Source organism: Ctenopharyngodon idella, chromosome 20, assembly GCF_019924925.1.
Source record: "Ctenopharyngodon idella isolate HZGC_01 chromosome 20, HZGC01, whole genome shotgun sequence".
Taxonomy (NCBI): Eukaryota; Metazoa; Chordata; class Actinopteri; order Cypriniformes; family Xenocyprididae; genus Ctenopharyngodon; species Ctenopharyngodon idella.
This window is the reverse complement of record NC_067239.1, coordinates 5,238,503-5,255,533: the sequence shown is the minus strand read 5'-3', so window position 1 is coordinate 5,255,533 and position 17,031 is coordinate 5,238,503. Positions and strand designations below refer to the sequence as shown.

The window sequence follows — 17,031 nt, the reverse complement described above, 5'->3', positions numbered from 1 at the left end:
TTGCATTCACTCACAAAACCATTGCGTTCCCTCAAGAAACTTTGCTCTCAAAACATTTTGAGCTCTTTGTGAGCGAATGCAGTTTCTCTGTGGAACGTTTCTCAGTTTCTTGGGGGAACAAAAAACATTTGCGAGAGAACGCAAAAGCATTGACAAATCATTTTTCCTCCATCCATAGAAACTAGAGACACATTTTTTTTGTTTCAAAAGAAGTTGAACATCATGTAACTTGAGCACTGTATTTTTTAAATGCTGTGTCATGCCCAAGACGATGCAAACGAAGCAAGAGGCAAGTGAGTCTGGCAAAAACAATGGAATGCAAAAACAATGTGAACGGCCCCTTGTGATCTTAATTTACTCTTTTCAGCTGTAATGCGTCGTGAGTGAACAAAGAGAAATGGCTGATTGGCTGCGTTTTCTGATTGCCACGTCCCCTTTCTGTGTTCGGTGTGGACCGTGAACAGCTATATTGCTTCTCACTGAAACCCTAATGTATCGCACCTGACTTGAACACACCATGTCCATCAGTTTTCCCGTCTAGCTCATCTCTCTCTGCAGTGAATCAGATCAAATGCCCTTTAAAATCACTTTATTTCAAATGCAAGATTATTTCACAGTCTCCCAACGGGAAGTCAATGCTGACTTACATTGGGAATAGATATTTACAAATAAATATAACAAAAAAAAACAACAGTCATTAAAACAATATGGATTGAAGTTTACAGATGGGTTCAGGTTACCTTCAGTAACAGTCAACCAAATCATCATCACACACAACTATTACATTACTGACCAATAACAAGCTGTTAAAATTACACCAGTGAAGATAACTACAATTTTTACATAAACCATTTTACAAGCATGGTGAGCTGTGAAAAAAAGCTGAAAATAATGCCTTCATATTAAAATAATATGAACTCAACACAATTAACCACGATCAATTAAAACTTTGTTGCCAAAAATGAAAAAAAATTTGAGCAGGTAATAGCAGCAAATATTAAGTAAAATTACTTGTTGCCTTTCAGACTATACCCAATGTTTTGTCCATGTTAAAACTTACAGAAGTTATACAGCCATGATGAGATCACAGCCATGATGCAGCGTGACATCATCAGGTTTCCTATTTGGCCCCGCCCACCTGAGAAGACAGTATTTCATAGACCTACCTATGTGGGAATTAGACCCTGTAATTGTTAAATGTATGTGCGCATCATGGTGTAAGCAGAACGGCTCTAACGTATAATTAATTATAAAGAGGACATCAAAGTACTACCAGAATGCTGGGCTAAAGTTTTTTCTCTGTGTATAGTAAATCTTTAATTTGTCTTACTGAATGCATATACAACAAAATAACCATTGTGTTTGTGCGCATACAAGAGATTGGTCTGCACCTGTGTTGTGCCTTCGTTGTGAGAGCTTGATATGTTGTGCTGTCGTACACGCACAAAATAAACTCTGCCCCTGTTTGTTATGTTTCCAGGCCCTGCCAAAATAGGCAAATACAGTGGGCAGCCCAACCCTGTGCAGCGCCCCCTCTGGTACGGAGGAATGACAGTAGAAAGATGAGGGAGAGGAGGGAGGATGAATACATTATGCCTCTAACCTCCTGGCCAGACACTATTTATACCGCAAGATCACAGGAACTGCAAAAAAAGAAGGATGCAAATTCAAGAGAAAGAAAACCTGAAGTTACATACTCCTCAGCATTAAGCAAATGGATTGTACCGAGTTCATGCTTGCATAAAGAAGAGTGTGTGTTTGTGTGTGTGGAGCAGACTTACTGATTATGATAAGGAGAAGGATGACCACTACCAACGCTACAATCATTTTCATCTGGGGACAGAAAAAAAAAACAAGATATATAGGGTAAACAGGTCTAAAGTATTATTTACTTTTATTTATAAAAGTTTATTTACTTTTATTCCACACATTTTCATTAAAATGTTCACTTTAAAGGGTTAATTTACCCAAAAAATGAAAATTCTGTCATTAATTACTCACTCACAAACATGTCGTTTCAAACCTGTAAGCCCTTCGTTCATCTTCAGAACACAAATTAAGATATTTCTGATAAAATCCGATGGCTCAGTGAGGCCTCCATTGACAGCAAGATCATTAACACTTTCAGATGCCCAGAAAGCTACTAAAGACATATTTAAAACAGTTCATGTGACTACAGTGGTTCAACCTTAATGTTATGAAGCGACAAGAATACTTTTTGAGTGCCAAAAAAAAAACAACAAAACGACTTTATTCAACAATATCTAGTGATGGGCGATTTCAAAACACTGCTTCATGAAGCTTCGAAGCTTTACAAATCTTTTGTTTCAGTGGTTCGGAACGTGTATCAAAAGTCACGTGATTTCAGTAAACGAGGCTTCGTTACGTCATAAGTGTTTCGAAATTTCAATGGTTCCTGTAACTTTGGCAGTTTGATACGCGCTCCGAACCACTGATTCAAAACAAAAAATTTGTAAAGCTTCATGAAGCAGTGTTTTGAAATTGCCCATTTTGGTGCACAAAAAGTATTCTCGTCCCTTCACAACATTAAGGTTGAATCACTGTAGTCACATGAACTGTTTTAAATGTGTCTTTAGTAGCTTTCTGGGCATCTTAAAGTGTTAATGATCTTGCTGTCAATGAGCTCACTGAGCCATCGGATTTCATCACAAATATCTTAATTTGTGTTCTGAAGATGAACAAAGGTCTTACGGGTGTGGAACAACATGAAGGTGAGTAATGACAAAATTTTCATTTTTGGGTGAACTAACCCTTTAAAAATCACAGAAAATTTTAATTTAATTTTAATTTAAGTAACAACTTCTTACACTGCTCCCTAATCATTTAATACAGCTTTACAGTAGCAACAATAAATATTTATTACATGATATGATTAATATTTTTTTAAAATATGATGACTTCATTATAAATGAAAAGTTAATAAATGATATTGAGCATCTGATCATGATCTAACCAAGTCAAGTCAACAAATGGAAAGCCCAGACTTTTTATTTATCAAGTCAATTATCGTGCAAACCTAACACCATACTTCACATATTCTTCAGTTATTAAAAAAGTTGATTTAATTACTTTGAACAAAATTTAAAATCTTTAACAAGACTCATTTTCTCCAAAAGATGTGTGTGTATGTTCCATAGTGAAATGTGAATGGTTTAGAGGAAAATAAAATCAAGTTTAATAGTTTCTACACCCATGGAGTAATTTTATACAAAAGCAAAGGCCTTTCAGATATGGTAGATCATCCAGGATAGAGGCTCACCTTCATGTCTCTCCACCACATCCTTCTATGGAGATGCTTTGCTCTACTGCTGAACGCTGACGCATTGTCCGATAGGCTTTCTGAAAGTCATGTGACATAAGAGAATCAGTATTAAGGTTTACTTCCATGCATGCGTGTTATTATGTAATGAGATGCACTCATAACCAACTGAGACTGTTTTATATGAATTATCTTTGTCTCCTAGTGATGCTTGTTGACTTTCATGATGCCGTTTTGAGATGTTACAGCTCTGCAGCATGTGGGACCAACTAAAACACGTTCAGCTTTATTAGTGCAAAAACAAGAATCAAATCTGATCTCATACCAGCTGCCATTCAACAATACCACAGAGGATGACTGTGTGAACAGCCAGAAAGAACGCAGGTTCCCTACTAAAACAGATGCATTAGTTTGCATTTAGCCTTAAATATTCATGAAATCAGTCTATGGATTCACCTTTAGGACTAAGCAAACTAAACAAGGCAACAGTATTGTTTACTTAATCATCTATCCATCCTTATACATGATGCACAAAGGCAGCATTGCAGGCAACATATGGAAAACATTCCCCTTTGTGAGTGACAATGTCTTCCAGATGCTGCACTAAAGCTACTTGATCTTCATTTGCAAACAAAGAGATGTTGTTTTGAAATGGAAACAATGGATACAGATACTAAAGTCCCTTTCACATAAACAGGGTCACCCAAAGCTTTGACGCACTTGTCAACAGACGCGTCACGCTTCATTTGGACCTCCACATGCAATTTCAGCAAGGCAGCAAAATGCGCGAAGTGTAGTAAACAGAAAAAAAAACGTACTTGAGCTCAGAACAGTCCTGTTTTGATTTTTATACCGACATTTCCTCTGAGGAGGCAAGGGAGACAGTATCTCCTCAAAAAAACTGGATAAGAAAATAATCAATATTATAAAAATAAAACAACGCAAAAATTACAAAATTTATACTAATTTTAATAAATAGAACATTACATAGTTAGTGTAAAAAAAATAATATAGAATTTTATTTGGTCTCTTTTTTATGAAATGTTTTTTTTTTTTTATGTTTTTTTCTAACCAGGAAAATTAAGTGTAACAGGGACATACATTTATATTTGTTATATACAAAAAAACGAGGACTTTGCCTCCTTATTTTAAAACCCCACCGCACACCACTGCCGACGTAATGATACATGTACTTTTTCTGTAAGTTTAGCGGCATACATGTACATTTTCTGCATTTTTTTTTTAAGTTCAGCAGCACAGAGGGTCAAAGTTTTTTTTTTTTCAGCTTGATGCCATCCAAGCTTTTATTTTTAAATTGTCAGTTTAAATTTTCATTTTTATTCGTTTTTTTTTTATTTTCTTTTTAAATATTTCAATTTAGCTTTAATTTAGTTTTATTTCAGTTTACATTTTAGTAATTTTACACTTCAACTTGTTTATGTTATATGTTTAAATATGTTTTTTATTAATGTATTTCAGTTAGTTGCGAAGGCAACATTTCTCTTTTCTTGGTTGCACTGAACAATAAGTTTCCATTTGCTAACATTAGTTAGCTACATTAGTTAACAATGAACAATACGTCTACATCATTTATCAATCTTAGTTAATGTTAATTTCAACATTTACTAATACATTATTAAAATTAAAGATGTATTTGTTAATATTAGTTAATGCACTGTGAATAAACAATGAACAATTCATTTTTCCAAACATTAACAAAGACTAATAAATATTAAAACAAATGCTAATTGTTAGCTCACATTAGCTAATGCATTAACCAATGACCTTATTGTAAAAGTGTTACCCATTTTTTAAGTTTTGTAAGCTATTATCTAATATTTAAATTTTATTTTTTCAGATTTGTTTAAATTAACAAAAAATATTTTTAATAATTTAGTTTTAGTTAACATTAACAACACTGCTTTAAACTTTCCTCCACTGAATCCAATGCACTGAGGAACACTGACACTGTGGCACTATCACAACATAATTTCATGTTACGTAATATTTTATAGTATTAAGGTATCTCAGCATCCCAAGCAGCAAAAACAGACCCACTGGCTCAACCAGTGGAAACCACCTTTGAAAACTCTGAAGCATGGAAATTTCACATTTTACCTTTTTTTCCTCTTTAAATTCAAATCAATGCAATACTACAAGATCTGCTCATACTTTTGAACTCTGAACACAGTGGCTCCTGTTATGAAAGGTTCATCAACATACACGTCTCAAAGTGCTTTCAGGAGCAGACACGTGCCTTTGTCATGGGGGAAGCTGAGCTTGAACCAGCTTCAGTTCACTTGACTCCAATATTTAATGTTATGAGACTAGTAACTAATCTCAGATCAGCCCGGATCAAACATTTTCGGTTTATTTTTCACATCTGGGCCTGAAATAAGAAAAATAACACACCACTTTGTGGGACACAGGACATTTTACCCACTCTGCTGACCATATGTCCTCTGGCAGTTCCCAAACGGAACAACAGAAATGGGACATGACTCACTAGGATCAGGTATGATGAAATCTAAAACTAACAGAAGGGTTTATTCATGCGGCATTGGGATTCAATACACTTTCCCACAGTTCTCTAGATCAAGTTTGGTCAAGTGTAGTGAGCTGTTGACTATGTTTGATTTGGAATAATATTTTATTTACATACGACTTCCCAATCTATTCATGTGCTGATAAGCGTTAGCCCTGAAATGATTCATATATGCTTTGCGAATCTTTCTCCGATTCTTTTCATTTCCAACTGAATTAAAATTGGGTGCTAACATTTGAAATTTTGCATATTTCCACCCACATCAGAAAAAAAGATCTGTTGTTCAAAAACTGATATTTCGAGAAACATTTTTAATCATTTTAATCCCTTGAATCCAATAGAATCACCAAGTGCCTAAGGATTCATAATGTGCTGTCCACATCCATCTTACCAGACTTATCCTGCAACTCATCCAGACGTTCCCCACGTTCTATCACTTTGGAGATGTTCTCCTGCATGACGTCAATGACCTCATCAACTTGAGACTGCACCCTGAAGGCCACCAAGACAGAGAAGACAACATGAGAGAACAATCTGGTGCTTCCATTTGATTCAACAAAACATTTGAACATGTTCATGTCTGTGTTTCTAATATTTTGAAGAGAACCCTTTCTTCTTCTGTAAACCTCTCGAGATATCATTATGACTATGATCTGTTGACCCTGCAGTGTCGAGAGGAGGTGAGAACGTTTTGCTAGACGTGGTCTAGACACATCCAAATAGTTTGAACTATTTGATCTCATAGACGCGACACACAAATACGCACTGAATAGCTTGTGAGGTATTTAGCTGCTCTCATACACCTGGCACAAGGGGCTGGCATGGCTTTTGGAGAAGCAGCCTACAAATGAACTGAGAACAGGATGTTTTGCCCCTTGCTTCTATGCTTGGATGCCTGCCTAGTACACACCATGATTTGCACCAAGCAGCCAATCGTGCAGGACCTCGCTCATCTCTTGCACCTTGGGACTGACCTCTTGCACAGATACAAATGAAGTAACAGCAAGAATCCAAGAAGTTCACGGAAAAGGTAAGAAAAAAACATCAGGGAAATTTCACCTTCCAAGTTTTCCCTATTAAATTCCATTGTTTTATGCGCTACTCCGCCGTGCAGCACATGGTTACGTAAACCTGTGGCTGGTCGCATGGGGTAAAGCTCTGCAGGTTTCCTTTGGGAGAATTACTGCAGCATATTAGTATGTACCAAACTTCATAACAAAGAACAAAGAAAAACTCATAGTCCGCTACTACAGCTACGTCAGGAACTGAGGATTTTTGAATATTGGGAGTAGCTGTTTACTTTTGCCTGCAAATATTATGTTGTGTCATAGAAACCCAGATGGTTACAGTGCTTCCCTTCTTCTCAGACAGGAGGTGTGTTTGTGGGTGGGTGTTTTCACAGATGTCATTATAAGGAGTTATATAAACTGTGCAGTCAATAACTGTGATTTCCACAACACCCTGCCAGTGGAAATTATTAGATATCAGTCGCCACATTCCTAAACTGAACCCATTCTTCTATTTGGAAATTCCTAATTGGTCAATTCTGAAAGTGTCTAGTGTCTCACACAGATTAGGCTACAGACATCAATGGTGCATCAATTTGTGCGGCTTGAGAGCTATTGCTTTTCAACAGAATCAGACATAGTTTTCACTTGCCAGATGATAAAACACTTCCCACAACAAAAATTCCCACAGATACACACTGAAGGAAGGACCCGAGCTATATCTAGACAGCAGAACATCATAAACACCTGGCGGTGGGCTCTTTGGACCTCAGCCCGTAAGCACCCCCGCCCATCCCCAGCTGCAAGTGTTGTAGTCAAGAACAACTTGTTCGAGATCAAGACCATATTTTCTGGGTATTTGTCCTCGAGTCCTTGTTAAAGAGCATATTTTCATAGTCTCAGTCGTGACTTGGATTCGACTCTCTTTTGGTCTTGGTCTTGACTCAGTCTCGAATGAGCCCATCTCGACTACAAAACTGACAACTGCTCTATGGGTATATGTAGATAGTGACAGTCTTGGAAGCATCTGTAAGAATGTGTTTGTAGTAGAGCTGCCCCCTAATAGTCAATTAAACATTACTCGACAAAAAGAGGAAAAATTTTAATAGTCGGTTAGTCGCAGAAAAAAAACTCCAGAAGAAGTGGCGAAGTCATGAGTCCGTGAGGGACAGATCATTAATGGTGGGTCCTTGTGGTAATTACAGTATGTCGGGCAGGAAATCCAAACAATCGCCTATCATCCATCGACCTCAAATATGGTTTATCATTTGAAACATGTACTGTAAGTAGTAGCCACTTTACATGGCCACTCGCTCTAACGTTAACCTAGATAAATGTGCGCTATTATTAGCCGCATATCCAAGTGTTTGTGCGGAGTGTGGAAGCTGAAGTATAACACACTTACAGCAAGACATGGAGGTGCCAGCGTGATCACTTGCTATTTTTACTGATAACAGGGAAACATCTTAAAATACTCCGTCATTTTTGGTCATAAAGATAAGAGTAATACTTCATTCAAAACTGTAAAGTACTTTTTAAACTCACAATAACAACAAAATCTTGTGCTTTTGTAAAATAAGAAAAACAAACAAAATGCGCTTCCTGCTGTCTCGGTCTCCGTCAACTGGAGTGCGTCACAAAAACGTCTAAAAAAATATTGGCTACTTGTCTCACAGACATAAGAAATATATCTATAGAAAGCTTGAAATGTCTATTTTTAAATGAACCAATTCAAATGGAAAAGAAACACTCTCTGCTTATCTAATCTGTATTAAAGTTTCATTTCTCTCTATAGACATGTTCACTATACTGCGAAGATAGCGAGGCAGCATCGTCAACTTCATCTTTGCAGTCGACACTGACTCAGAAAACTTTTTAAAATGTCTCCTTGCTATTTTTCCGACACATTCATAATCATTACTTTTGCTGGTGCTGTGCGACAAGCTTTATGTGTGCGCCCTAGCGCGGAATAGGCTATACATATTACGCCTATATATATAGCCTATTAAAGGCTCATAATGGTTTAGTATTCCCCCAGTATTTAAGTAATTAAATTAATATAAACTTGCAATTAGTCGACTAATGGCTTAAATGAATGACTACTAATTGAAGAAAGAAATATTTACTCAGGGGCAGCCCTAGTTTGTAGTTTTATACCATTCAGTATTGTTTTGTATTACATCATTTTCCATTAAAATTGTGTTTATGAATGTATTGAGTTTACACATGTAGTTTTGAGAAGAAAAATGTTGGCAAGGCGTGTAAAAAAGTGGGCCAGCTAAAAAAAAAAAAAAAAAAATGAGTCCTACGAACTCATACATACTGCCTAATTTTGTCATTTTGGCCTCCAAATCTTGGTCCTGTTGGTCCTCTCCTGCAAAATAAATAAATAAAATTCAATTTCAGTAACCAAACAAACTGTCATAAAGAGCTTTCCTGTTAAAGCTGAGTGCACACAGCAATTAATGCTCAAAGATCTGTTTATTTGTCAATGGTGATTGTGCAAAACTACAGACTTACAGGAAAAAGTCCTCCTCTTCATCTGAGTCTTCCTCCAGTAGATTCCTCTGCAAGTTAAGAAGATCAGGGTGTCAGACTGGTTAGAACTGGTGCAGAATGGGTTTTATATAATATTCCGTCTGAACTGAGACCAGGTGTTTGACGTAACGGTGAGCAGACTGAGACTCATAAAGATCTTATTGTGAAGTATACAGTCCTCCACCAGACGTCAAGGACAACAGAACACTCTGAAAGGCACAATATGGGCACAGCGTGTGACAACAGTATTCCTGGAACGGAATTCACCTGGAGATAAATCCGTTCAGAACACAAACTCCTATGAGCAGACATTTCTGATGCACAAGAGATATGAACCCCATGTGGTCTGCATTTGTGCCATCTGATCTCTGGCGCAATGAATCACAGATCAGGAGGCATCTAGTTGACCTTCCATTAGTTTTGTTGTAACATCCATGACTGATCACATTTAACAAATACCTCACCAGATCATTTCAACATCCCGATGACTAATGTTATATAACTCTCCATAACTGCATCCAGACCTGTGACACTCCTCTAAAATTCCATCTGGACAATTCCATGCTAATGTCAACCTTACCATGGAAAAACAAAACGTTTACCAAAAGAAATAAATAGTGTGTTTTACTGTAGTAAAAAGCTATAAATTTAAATGGAAATGCATGGTTTAAAATGACTCTAACAATCAATGACTCTTGAGATGATGTTAAATCAGTCTAAAACAGATACTTGAATGAGTGGTGAAGAGAATCACAAATCACTATCTTCACTACTGATATCATCTGTGACCTGCTTCAAGCTAAACTGCATAGCCAATGTTTTTGAAGGGAATGTCTTTAAAAAACCCCCAGTAAGGTTTGATTTCTATATCTTAAATGTATTGTCCAACAGATTAATTTAATGTAGCAAAAATCACTCTTTTGAATCAGTTTTACAATGAATCATGACTTATTTGCAATAAATCTATTTGAATTGAACTTAATCTGTTTTGCTAGCCATAAAATGTGGTAGGAAAATAATAGTTTGATCATTTAGACAAACAAATGGAACTGAAATATGATAAACATTTAACATTTCATATTGCTGCCCAACATCTAGGGTAGTTCATGAGACATACCAATATTTCAGAGTCAAAGTCTGGGAGTTTCAAAGCATTTTTAGGATTGTTTCTCAATGTCATATAAATGTTGCCGTTTCAAGAACTACGATTTTTTAAGAGGTTGGGTTTTAGGAAAATTCATACAAATGATTCAGTATACAGGAAATTAGTAACTGACTTTACTTTTCATGTTATGACCGCAAATGACACTGCAATTGCTCATTTCAAATTGGCCCTTTACTAGGGAATATTTAAAAACAAGAACCAGGTCTTTTCAGGGGTCACGGTCAGTGTTACATAACCGGCACGTGGAAAGCCACATTCATCTATTACACATTCTTGCTCTCTCACTGCTGCGGAGTTCAAGCTTCTATGCGAGGCAAATTAGAGGAGGCTTTTCTTTGGATGTGCTAATGTCTTAACCACCCAACAGTTTCTCCCAATCATACATCAGTCGGGAGTTGTACCCAAGTGAAATACACAAGGTTATCATATCCTGACACTGACTTATGGGCTTTTGACTGTAAGGTCTGGCAGGGTTTTTAATGACAGACTCTCTAGGACTGGCAGAAGATGGAGGCACTGAATGTTAATAATGAGACTGGAACCGACAGATTCTTGGGAAGGGCGCAGCTAGTTTATTACCCCCTGCGTGAGCTAATGTCAGTTACGTCATGGCATTAGTCTTCACTTTACATCGACTTTTCTGTTCACTGCCTGGTTTTGTTAATCAAATATAGATTTATTATTAGTGGTGCTTGATATGTTCGTTTGACTTACATTACCATTCAAAAGTTTTTGAAATAAATCTCTTATGCTCACCAAGGCTGTATTTATTTGATCACAAATACAATAAACCACAGTACCATTAACACCTTTAAAGGGATAGTTCACCTAAAAATGAAAATTATCCCATGATTTATTCACCCTCAAGCCATCCTAGGTGTATATGAGTATCTTCTTTCAGACGAACACAATTGGAGATATATTTAAAAATATCCTGGGTCTTCCAAGCTTTATAAAGGTAGAGAATTAATATTTTTATTTAGCATCCTTGCTAAATAAAAATATTAATTTCTTTAAAAAAAATATGAGCAATCTTAATTATTTTGACTGCTGGAAAGTAAAATAGCAATGCAGCATCGATTTGCCAGGGCCAAAAACGCTCTTTTTTCATTTAAATAATCTAGTTAACATATGATGTTTGTTTATTTCTGCAAAATAATGTTCCATTTTATTATAGTTTTTCTGTTTATTTTTCTCTACATCTGTTTAATTTTTCTTCCACCAGTTTATCCACTGCTATTATGACATGTGGTAACTGCTTGACAGTGTTAAGAACAAATTGCTCTCTAAAGGGTTGTACAACACAGAAGTTGAAATGTAGTTTGTGAGTGTGTGTAATAGCATGAAAGGTTATGCAAGTTCTGTAGAAACTGAGAAACATGAAGGGAGAGCTGTTTACTCTTGTAAACAACACAAACAGATCACAGGGCACAATGTGGCCATAAAAGTGCAGAGATGTGCAGGTCTGGCTCTGATCAGTTTTAGACCACCTGTACTTAATCTATATGGTAAAAACTGACTCAGTGTTACCTCAGTGACTTACCCGCTCACTGCGAATCGAGCCAGTGACTTCCTCATCGTTCAGATGCCGTTTGAATTTGGGGGGCATGCTGGGGTCGAGCTGCTCCTCCCTCTCTGGCTCCCTCTGCAGGCAAACACAGGAAGCACAGCAGTGATTGACTAGATTTATGTCTTCTTGTGTGACTCACTGTTTCATTTTTCTCATATAATAAAATAATTTCAGCTCAAATAATATTTCATGTCCATCTGATGTCCAGTCAGCCAGGAATTATAGCAAAATAATTCTATTTTGGGCCTATTTTGAAATTATAACCAGGTGAATGTACATTATAACAGTTATAAATTGATACATTTCTTCTTAAATGTTATTACTGTTGTGCAATACAGTTAAAATTAGGCTGTGTTTGGTTGACTTTTGCTATACACCAATCTGTGCATTATCACAATAAGTGTGCATTTATCAGATATTTAAAGTGACTCCTCTAATCAGATTTTAGAGCTGGAACTATTTGTTCTTAGAGTCTTAATTTAGACCAGACTGTGACCTAAGTGAAAGCTCAACTATAATGACTACATATCGGAGCAGTGGTCTGTTAGTTGGTTCATTAGACTGAACTTTAAACCATAAAAGCTGAACTACTTTTAAGTAAATCCGTCGTAATTCAGACTTGGGCAGAGACCACCCCGTTATATTTAACTAGTCATGGCGGGGATCGATCAAGACACAACGACTGTAATGTGATGCTTGCAAACATCAAACAGAGCAGTTAAAGACAAGCACCAGGAGTTGATGTCAAAGGCATAACGTTCCTCAATGAGTATTTGCTTTATATTCACACAGCAGTTGTTAATTTATGGTTAAACCCATTTGGTCGATCTTTTACAAACCTGTAGCCTATAGCTTTGAAGTCACAGCAGGTTTTCGTCTAGAAACTACCAGACATATAAACTTTACCTATGGAATAACAATGACTGGCTCTCAAAGAGACCTTCTGATAGACAGTTTTTCCACAGAGCTAGAATTAGAACAACTAATAAGGAAACTGATTTTGAAATTGTATCTTGCCAAATGATATGCTTATGTAACCTTGATAATGCAATGTTTAACTAAACACATATGTGCTACAAAAAAAGACAACAATGTTGCACAGGGACATCAAGGAAAACTAAAGTGCTGCAGTGATGGTGTATTTTTGTAGGCCAACCCAGAAGCAGCATCACCCTGGTTCACTTGACAAAAAGCCAATAGATTTTTCCAGTGGATTTTGAGTTATTGCAGAAAATAAGCTCTGTGACCAACAAAAGCATTTAGCAAACACCTTTTTGCTCACAAGTGGGATATTAGTGATGTATTTTATATAATAAAACATGAAAATATCTCGAGCTTGTGTTTGCCACAGAGCTATTTTCAAGCATTTCACAAAAACCCATTCAAAATTCCCATTGATTTCAGGACGGTGTAACTTCTGAGCAGGGAAGAGACAAGGATCTCTGTGCTTTGTTTTAAATAAACAAAACAAGAAGATGATCCAAGGAGAAGATAACAAAAGAAATAATCTAATATGGAAACCACAAACATGAGACCTTTGCAAGCAAAGCAAAGACAACAACCAACAAAAACTGAAGAAACTAAGGAACAGATATACAAAGGATAATGATGAACTAAACAAGACACAGGTGAGGAACATAATCAGTAACCATAGAAACAAATGAGAGCATACTTAGAAATCAAGAAAACAGAAAATATACACAGGAAAAGATAAACCAGGAACAAACAAAACAAAATGAATAAAAAAAAAAAAAAAAAAGAGTCTTTGTTACCAGAGACGTGACAGATAGAAGCAGAAGTGCAAAAATGCTAACTCATTTCCTGATTTTAGGACTCCTGCATAACCCTATTGATTGATGACTCAAATTAATCAGTGAAGCAATGAACTTGCTAAAATGAATCAGATTTCCTGACATAGGACATTCTAAAAGAGTGTTTGACTAACGTACAACACAATGTGACATAATAGACTGATATGATAATAGTGTCATACTACACTGATAGCTTGTTACTGGAAAAGCAAAACAATTTTAACAGCCAAGCTACTGTCATGCTACTGATAAATTTAGTTAGGTTGTAGTTAAATGTGGCAGCTTCGCTAGTTTTAGTTGCTCCATAACACACAGTACTTGAATGAAGAACATGTGGTAAACGTGTTCCTGTAAATAATAAATGACATAGGTGTGTCTCCATTGTACTTTTAAAAATAATCATGAAACACATTTATGAATTCTTGCTGTTCTTGAGAAATATTAAACTAAAGCTGCTTCCTTCCTCCACCCACTGGACAATACTCTCAACCCAAACTCCAAGTCTAGTACCATTGAGTCCACTGTCCTCTGCTCTCTGACTGCTCTCTGCTTCTCTTGCTGGAAGAGCTGTAGGAAAACGGCTTCTCCTTTATCCAGGAGTACAGCAGAGTGTTCCAGAAAGCAGGAAAAGGGAAAAGAGAAGCTGGGGACAGGGAACGAGAGGAAGGGAAGAGAAATGGGGTTTGAGAGAAAGAGCATGAAAAGGTAAATAAAAGATGCCAAGACAGAGAAATAAGGACATAGCATCTAACCACCATCCACTGTACCATGCAGATATATTTATGTAGATATATACTTCTCTATAGACTCATTAACTTATACAAGTTAATTTCAGTGCAAAGATACTAAAGTGTGCAGATAAGCCATAAATTAACCTTACCGTGGTGTTTTAAAGACTGTCATCATTTACTCAACCTCCCCTTTGTGTTGGGAGGAACAGACTGAAATTTAACTTACTCATTGAAAACCTTGACCACATTGTCTTAGCTCTCAAAATTCACTTGCGCTTCTGCATATTCAAACTTGGTGCTTCCCAATCAGTTATGAAGCACATGGGAGGCAATGGTGTTGTGCAAATTTCAATAAGAATTCACGCAATCAAGAATTTTGCATATAGCAAAAGATTTCCCCAGGCAAAACTTTTTTTTTTTTATAAAATGTTTTTTTTTTTTTTTTTTTATGTATTAAAAAAAAAAAAAAAAAAAAAAACAGCATACAGATTTGGAAAGACAAACTGATTTGGAACGAGGATGGATGGATGGATGGAAATACTGATACAATGGATGGATGGATGGATTGATGGATGGATGGATGGAAATAGTGATGTGATGGATGGAAGGATTGATGGATAGATGGATTGTAATAGTTATATGAAATACTGATTGATTAATTGATTGATTGATTGATTGATTGGAATAATGATACGAAATATGGATGGATGGATGGATGGATGGGTGAATGGATGGATGGAAAAAGTGATATGAAATCTGGATAGATAAATTGTAATAGTTATATGAAATATTGATTGATTGATTGATTGATTGATCGACTGATTGATTGGAATAGTGATACGAAATATGGATGGATGGGTGGATGGATGGATGGCATGCCCATTTCAGGTGCATAAAAAACAAGTTGGGACTGAGATGATAGTAAAGAAAACTAAAAGCAGAAATCTGGCCATCATGATACAAATACAAACAATACAAACCCACAATGAACTTCACAAACAATCACACTGATTAAACCTTCACATGCGTCACATTGTTACGGAACAGCTTCATAACAGACAGCTCACAAACAATACTAACAGGTTGGGCATCATTCCAGTGTTCTCTCCATCACTGCCACAAAACGCTTTAGAAACACACAGGTCAGGGAACGGCTAAAAGAAACACTGAGATCACTAACAGATGATGGAACTTACATAATTCATGGAACAATATATCCTTAACTTGCTATCAACAACTGTGGATTAATCAGAGACTGTTTGAAAAACTGAGTCTAAACCACTGACACTCACATTATCACTGAGCAGAAAAGATATAATGAAACAGAAACTGGAAGACTCAACATTCACTCAGATTTGAAAAATACGAGACTGGAAAACAATAAGTCCTTCATTTATTCATTTGACAAAAATAATTTGACAGGAATTTTACAGGATTCAACTTAGTTAGATCAGGAGGTAATGTGCATATGGGCTTAAGAATAATCAAAATATTAAGATTAAGAAACCAAACAACTCCTAAGTGAACTAGTTTTCATGCAAACGTTCAACTGACCACATATTAGCAATAATTTCTAATAAAACAGCTGATGTTCCTGTCCAGCACCTGCTAAACAGAGCTGGATGCTAGTCATCACAACCATGTAAACATACTGACCCTAAAGGACGCTAAAGGATAGAAGCAAATCAAAAGACATGGTTTTGGGAAAAATAACAAGCATGAAATCAAATGATCGTGTTTACATGAAGATTTGTGGAGGAATGGAAACACTGAAGTAAAAGCAGTTGGAATGACAGCTAGCATGGCTGCTAACACCTCTGGCTAAATCACTGACCGCTACACAGACACACAAACACACGCACAAAGGCCTCAAGAGTCACATCTCCGGCCAGTCTACCTCAAGAGATCTTGCTTTTGTCGATTCCTGTTTGGAAGAACCGCGTCTGTGTGTTAATAATCCCGCTGACTGTGTCTGATCTGAACCTGATCACAGTGACGCGTCCTGAATGATGTCTCTCGCTCGGCTCTGAAGCGGAAGTCAACACAGCTGGACGGATCCTGCTTCCTGCAGACACATCATCATTACGGTCATCACCATCTTCATCTTCTAATAAAATATTAAAACATCATATAGTAAAAAAATATATAATCATCAACACGTTCTTCATCATCATTATAATCTAATCCATCAAACAAAAATAAAACATCATCACCATCTAATAAAACATAAACATATCTCAATCAAGTAAATAGCCTACAGGCTTGGTGAGCATGAGATTATGTTTATCACCCAAACAGGGTTATTTTCTGAAGGTCACTTTAGACTTTTCATATATAAGAGTCAAGTTTAGGTTGATTTTTTTATTTATCAGATTCCCCGAAAC

General features: G+C 36.5%; 1 protein-coding gene across 2 annotated transcripts; it reads right to left on the bottom strand.

Annotated features, from left to right (window-relative positions):
* Positions 1-572: 572 nt before the first annotated feature.
* On the bottom strand, positions 573-16,730 carry vamp4 (vesicle-associated membrane protein 4). 2 transcript variants are annotated; one of them, XM_051875920.1, is made up of 9 exons: positions 16,545-16,730; positions 14,427-14,559; positions 12,079-12,180; positions 9,353-9,399; positions 9,156-9,206; positions 6,217-6,317; positions 3,281-3,360; positions 1,782-1,833; positions 573-1,643 (listed from the first exon to the last, which is right to left on the bottom strand). In XM_051875920.1, exons 2-9 carry the CDS (start codon positions 14,427-14,429, stop codon positions 1,618-1,620), a joined length of 462 nt encoding a protein of 153 aa, XP_051731880.1. In that variant the 5' UTR covers positions 14,430-14,559; positions 16,545-16,730; the 3' UTR covers positions 573-1,617. The 2 variants fall into 2 exon arrangements, with proteins under 2 accessions (XP_051731880.1, XP_051731881.1); XM_051875921.1 differs by lacking the exon at positions 14,427-14,559 and having other exon boundaries at positions 16,545-16,729.
* Positions 16,731-17,031: the final 301 nt, after the last annotated feature.

Coding starts and splice junctions, on each gene's coding strand:
- vamp4 (XM_051875920.1), bottom strand. Junction 6,318..9,155: donor CAAAATGACAAAATTAGGCA/GTATGTATGAGT, acceptor GGTGGCCTTCAG/GGTGCAGTCTCAAGTTGATG. Junction 1,644..1,781: donor CCTTCTCCTTATCATAATCA/GTAAGTCTGCTC, acceptor CTTTTTTTGCAG/TTCCTGTGATCTTGCGGTAT.